At 46.3% G+C, this 6,548-nt stretch overlaps 1 protein-coding gene across 1 annotated transcript in view; it reads left to right on the forward strand.

Annotated features, from left to right (window-relative positions):
• Nucleotides 1–275: 275 nt before the first annotated feature.
• Nucleotides 276–6,548, forward strand: part of LOC103773121 (attractin-like) — a gene marked incomplete at both ends in the record, with an annotated part of 14,293 nt that continues 8,020 nt past the window's right edge. Inside the window, 3 exons of the mRNA XM_008940477.1 lie at nucleotides 276–461; nucleotides 2,574–2,807; nucleotides 3,616–3,753. Of these exons, the coding sequence (XP_008938725.1) occupies nucleotides 276–461; nucleotides 2,574–2,807; nucleotides 3,616–3,753 (558 nt within the window). The remainder of the gene's footprint in view (nucleotides 462–2,573; nucleotides 2,808–3,615; nucleotides 3,754–6,548) is intronic.

Consider the following 6,548-nt stretch of genomic DNA (forward strand, 5'->3'; position numbering starts at 1 on the left):
GAAGGTTGTTACAAGATCACTCTGGAGCCTCCTCAAAGGCTCCAAGATAAATCTTTTCATACTAGTCTGTGCACTCCTCATCTTCACCATGCTCTAAGATCCCTCCAGCACCACCACACCACACGCCGCTTGAGCCACTGGCCTAGTTCTCCTCCTGAAGAGCAGACAGAGCTTTCCATCTTCCATCTTTCCACCTCGGGGACTGGGCGGGGCTGGTGACCTGTTTTTTGGCCACCCAAACTCTGACCTTTGTCCCCCTTGTCCCCCTTCCCCAGCCAACCACAGCGCCAAGCAGTGCCGCACGCCCTGCGCCCTGCGGGCCGCCTGCGGGGAGTGCACCAGCGGCAGCTCGGAGTGCATGTGGTGCAGCAACATGAAGCAGTGCGTGGACTCCAACGCCTACGTGGCCTCCTTCCCCTACGGGCAGTGCATGGAGTGGTACACCATGAGCAGCTGTCCCCGTGAGTACCCCTTGGGGCTGGGGGTGGGGGGACATCTCAGCTTCAATGGGGGTTTGTTGACGGAAGTCGTCCCGCTCCAGAGCGTGCCCCTGGGTGAAGGCATCAAAACGCCCGACCCCAGGAGCTCGAGGTGTGGGGGTCACTCTTGAATTAAGCAGAAATTAGCTGTTGGTTGTGGGGACTAGGCATTAAAGCAGCTGGCAGACAGGGGAGGCTTTGAGGGAGGTGGTGAAATCACCCCTTTAGCTTTTCTCGACGGAGAAGGCTCCGTCATTGAATTCCTATCCTTCAAATTAATTGTGACATAATTTCACGTGATTAACTTCTTTTTGTGTCTCCTCTGTGTCTCTTTTATTCCTATATAGAAGCATATAATTTAATAGTAGATTATCTGTGTCAAATGCCAATTAGGGTTTATGCAAGTGTTTTATTCAGAAGCATTGTCTGCGTGTAGCCCACAGGAGGAATTTCTAACTGACTTTAAATAAATGATTTATTGTTATCCCCTTTCAGTTGGATGTGAGACCTTACTGCAGCCTTTTAGTATCTGAAGGGGCTGGGGAGGGACTTTTTACAAGGGCTTGTAGTGATAGGAGAAGGAGGAGTGGCTTCAAATTGAAAGAGGGGAGATTTAGATGAGATCTAAGGAAGAAATTCTTCACTGTGAGGGAGGTGAAACCCTCAAACGGGTCACCAGGGAGGTTGTAGGTGCCCCAAAACTGGAAATATTCAAAGCCAGGTTGGACCAGGCATGAAGCAACCTGGTCTAGTCCCTACCCATTGCAGGGGGGTTGGAACTAGATGATCTTAAAGGTCCTTTCTAACCTCTAAACCATTCTGTGAAGCCTCAAAATATTTGCAGTGCTTCAGAACGTTGCTTTTTGTTTTCAAACTGCAATGAAATAGTCTAGAAATTTAGAAGGGGGTCAAACAGTTGTAGCAATTTAATTCTTTAGGAGCTGGGTGTGAGCAGGGGAGTCAGGGAAACCAGGGCTCTCAGGGTGGCCTGTGGTCCCCAGGAGGGAAGTTGAGTGGTTTGAGTTGCTGCAGTTGCTGCAGGAGCTTTTGGACTTTTATGAGGTCAAGAGCTGCAGGAAGCATCAGTCAGGAGATGCACAAACTGAAATAATGGAAAACAGTGGGTTTTCTACTCCCTTTTTTTTTATTTTTAACCAAATATTGTCAGTTTGAAGGTCAAGATAGAAAGTCTGTGCATCTTAGAACACCAAGAATCTACCAATCGTTTTTTTCAGATGCTATTGGGAAAGGAATAGGAAAACCTTCCTAGATATTAAGTTGGTCACCCCTGAAATGCAATCCCACTTGAGAAGGAAAAAGTTAAAGGGGTGTTGATGGTTTTTCCCTGATTTAGTTGATTTCTGGGCCCAGGGGATCTGCACGTGGGTCTCTGAGCATCCTAAGAAGACAAATTGTGTTCTGTATTTATATTCTGTGCTTTTTGACTCAGATAAATATTTGCAACAGTAGCATGTGATATTAAAACATGGTTAAGAAATGAGTCAACAAACTGGGGTTTGGTGTTTCCTTCCAGATTGCTCCTTTTATCACCTGAGCTGCTGGAAATCAATTGGAGATCTGCTGTAGTTGGGTGCATTAACCTCTGGGTTTAGTGGGTGGTATTTAATGGTCAGAAAACCCTTAAATGTCTGTTGTGTTGATCCATAACTCACTGATTAATGCAACCTTAGTTATCTTAAGAGTCTGGAATAAATATATTGATAGAAATGAATGTATATTTTTACTGTTAGAAATGAATATATATTTATACTGATAGAAATTAATAGATATTTAGAAATAAGTATATTTTTATACTGATAGAAATGAATATCTATTTATATTGATAGAAATGAATATATATTTAGAAATGAATATATACTGATAGAAATGAATATATACTGATAGAAATGAATATCTGTGTGTGTCTTACTGTGACTATCAGAATAAACACTTACAGATCTGGCAAGATAAATGCTGAAGGTCACCAAAGACATAGAAGGGTTTCTGTGTTGGGTGTCATCTGTGTTTTGGGGTGCAGCAGGTCGATTTATTCCACAATTTGATGTTGATTTTGGGTTGTTTTTATTTTTCCAGCTGAAAACTGCTCAGGCTACTGCACGTGTGCTCACTGTTTGGAGCAGCCTGGCTGTGGCTGGTGCACTGACCCCAGCAACACAGGCAAGGGGAAGTGCATTGAAGGCTCCTACAGAGGTCCTGTGAAGATGCCAACCCCATCCACACCAGGGAAACCCAGCTTGGAGCCTGTCCTCAACGTCAGCATGTGTCCTGTGGAGAACAACTACAACTGGTCCTTTATCCAGTGTCCAGGTAAATGAGGGAGGGTTAATTGCTGGGATGTTTTGGCTGTAGCAATGATTAAGTGCAAGGGAAGAGATTTTTTTTATCAAGACCACGGTGATGTCTGTGTTCCCTCCTGTAAATTGGGGAGGAAAGAGCTTGGAAGGCAAACAAGGAGTAACACATCAGGATGGAAGGAGTTGTGCAGTGTCTCCAGAGGTTTGCTACAGGAAGACTTACCCAGGCATTACTCCAGTGAAATATTTCCTTTCCTTACAAACCTTGACCAAGCTTTTTAACTTTTGTTTGTTTATACATTTTAGGGTTGTTTGAAAGAAAGACACTTCCTTCTTTCAAGGTGGATTTATCTGTCATAAATCCAGATTCTGAAATAATATTTTTGACAGCAAACATATAAAATAAAGTGACCTGGTCTGCTGCTAAACCCTTTCTTCCCCATTACTCCCTGCAAATCCATCCCACCAGCTGCTCCAAGTCCTGTCTGCCCAATATACACATAATGTTTTGGAGTTCAGTTTTCTATGTGTTGATTTAAATGTCAAGTGTTCATTCCCCCCCTCCACTCTGCTCTGGTGAGGCCCCACCTGGAGGACTGTGCTCAGCTCTGGGGCCCCCAGTGTAATAAAGACATGGACCTGCTCAAGCAAGTCCAGAGGAGGAGCAGGAAGGTGACCCAAGGTCTGGAGCCCCCCTCTGCTGTGAGTCCAGGCTGAGAGAGTTGGGCTTGTTCAGCCTCTGCAGAGCACAGGCTTCTGAAACTGGAGGTGAAATGCAACATTTAAGCACAATTACTCACCTTTTTGTTTTCTTCACCCAGCCTGCCAGTGCAATGGGCACAGTAAGTGTATAAATGAAAGCATCTGTGAGAAGTGTGAGAACCTGACCACTGGCAAACACTGTGAAACTTGCATCTCAGGCTACTATGGGGACCCTACTAATGGAGGAACTTGTCAGCGTAAGTGGTGCCTTAGATCTTCCTGTGCTTTGATGTTGTTCACTCTTGACTCATCCCTCTGCTGTTGTAACTGAAATTATATCCTGATAACATAGTTTTTCTTTCCTGCAAGCAATGCAAAACCCTTCTGTCTTCAAATCAAAGCTATGGGAGCTGCTTGATGAAACTCTTTGACTTGCACTGCAGAAGATAAAGATGATTTTTCACCCTCCTTTGTAAACTTTGAATGACCACAGTGAAAAGTGTGGTCATTTGAATGTTTGATGATCCTGTTTTGAAAAGAAATGGTGTTAATCCCCATGTCTTCAACAAATTTCTGCTTATCTAAATTCCACCCTCTGTTCCATTTGGTTAATGTGTTGTGCAATTATTGTTTCAATTGTCTGCTTGGTAAAAGGCTTGCCATGTTTCACTGAGGACTTGGCTGGATTTCAGTTGAGGATTAGGTGATCCCTGTTAAAAATTGCATTTGAAGTTTGTAAAGTGCTTTGGGACTTCTTGGCACGAGGAACTTTTTTCTGTTGTGCAAGATCCAGTTAAACTGGGAAAAAAATCTTCCTCAAAGGACTAATACAAATAATATTGAGAAATAAACTTGTAAAATTTGGAGTTTTGCCTTCAGACTTTGCAATGTTATTCTGAATTGCTGTCAGTTTTGTAGTGTTGGAGCATGTGGAGGCCAGTTTTAAACCAGAGTCTGTGTGGTAGGTGATATGCAGATAGAAGGGAAGGTGTTGCTGCTTCTGGTGGCCTCTCAGTACTTCAGGGGGGCCTACAAGAAAGCTGGGGAGGGACTTTTGAGCAGGGCCTGTTGGGACAGGACAAGGGGTGATGGTTTGAAACTAAAAGAGGGAAATTTAGACCAGAGAGAAGTAGAAAATGTCACTGAGGGTGATGAAACACTGGAAGAAGCTGCCCAGAGAGGTCGTAGAAGCCCCATCCCTGGAACCATCCCAGGTGAGCTTGGCCTGGGCTGTGTGTAGCCTGTTCTCCTTGCAGATGTCCCTGCTCAGTGCAGGGGGTTTGGACTAGAGCACCTTGAAAAGTCCCTTCCAACTCAAACCAGCCTGTGATTCTATGATCCCAAAAGAAATAAATGAGGAGGATTTATGAGGGGCCATTGGAGACTTGGAGTTGCTCCTTCCAAGCGTGGAGGCAATCCAGTTGAAAATACTTGGAAATTCCTTTAGTACGTTTACTGGAAGTAGCATCAGTCTTTTGGATGAAGATGAAGGTCAGTAGTTGGAGCATGAACATCTTCTTTCCTAAAGCAAGGGCAACTTGGGTGATCTTTGAGGCTCTGAAGAAGAACCTACCAGCAGACAGACTCAAGGGAAAGGGCTGAGAAGATCACAGATGGGGACAAGGCTGCCTTAGGTAGAGAAAAGGCTGTTGCAGTCACTGGGATGGGAAATTCCAGCAGAGAGCTGAGTGGCAAGGGGAAAGGTGCTTCTCTGACACCTTATTGCAGAACCTTATCTGGGAGATTAAATACTGCTGATATTCCTGAATTCATTGCTTTGGAAGGTAATTTGAAGTGCAGGGATGAATAAATTGAGCCTGAGCTGGCCTGAGAAAATACAGAATTGTGCTCTGAGTATTCCCATTTAATCAGTGGATCACAACATGCCTGTTGGCATTTGTTGCCTTTCTGTGCACGTGGAAGTGGAGAGGAAGTTCCCTCGGACTCGTTCTCCTGAGGATTGTCCAAATATAGTTGGTGGTTGAGATAATGAATGATAGACTAAAATCAGCCAGATGCCTGCAAAAGAAATGAGAAAATGTGTTGAGAGGCCGTGGCACAGCATTCATTCCTTATCTGATGAAAGCAGGAGCTCCTGTCAGGAGTGCTTTGGGCCCAGGTTTTTAATTTGAGGTGATTTAATGCTGTTTGCTGTGAAGGTGAGAGGCTGAGGGAGGCAGGAAGCTGGGCAGAAAGACCTGAGGTGGATCAGAGGAGGGAAGGTGAGAGGAGATCCTCCTGCCTGCTGCAGCCAGAGCAGCTGCTACCCGTGGGCAGTCTCTGCTCACTGGGGAGGTTTCCAGAGGGGAGTTCTTCAGATGAGGATCTGCTGATGGGCAATAGAGCCAGCTCCTGCTTTTTCCCTCCTCCCTTTCCTGTTAATGATGTACTGATTCCATTCTTCCTCTACATTTTTGTACAGTGTCGTGCTCTGCTTTCAGAGCCTGTGGTCCCATCCCTGCTGGAGATGGTTGTAGGTAGGCTCCATCCTGAGGCACAAGCATCCGTGTGGTTGCACACTTGGTGTGAGTCTTTGTACTGTGCAGGGCTAGGAAGATGAGATGCCTGGAGCATCTCTGTGCCCAGGCCAGGCTGAGAGCCCTGGGGCTGCTGAGCTGGAGAGGAGAAGCCTCAGAGGGGATCTGAGCAGTGCTGAGCAAGAGCTCAAGTGCCCTGGGGGGCAAGAGGCTGGGGCCAGACTCTGCTCAGTGGTGCCCAGCCACAGGCCAAGGGGCAACGGGCACCAACTGGAACCCAGGAGGTGCCACCTGAGCAGGAGGAGAAACTTCTTTGGGGTGAGGGTGTTGGAGCCTGGAGCAGCTGCCCAGAGAGGCTGTGGAGTCTCCTGCTCTGGAGAGATCCCAAACCCTCCTGGCTGTGACCCTGGGCACCCTGCTGGGGGTGAGCTGCTGGAGCAGGGGGGTTGGATGAGGTATCTCCAGAGGTCCCTTCCAATTCTGTGTGACTGTGATCTGCAGCATTACCCCAATGGTCCTGGCAGTGTGGGGACCACAGATGTCCTCAAAATGGCCAATATTCAGTGTTCCTGCTG

The sequence above is a fragment of the Merops nubicus genome, unplaced genomic scaffold (genome assembly GCF_000691845.1).
Source record: "Merops nubicus isolate BGI_N331 unplaced genomic scaffold, ASM69184v1 scaffold13235, whole genome shotgun sequence".
NCBI lineage: Eukaryota > Metazoa > Chordata > Aves > Coraciiformes > Meropidae > Merops > Merops nubicus.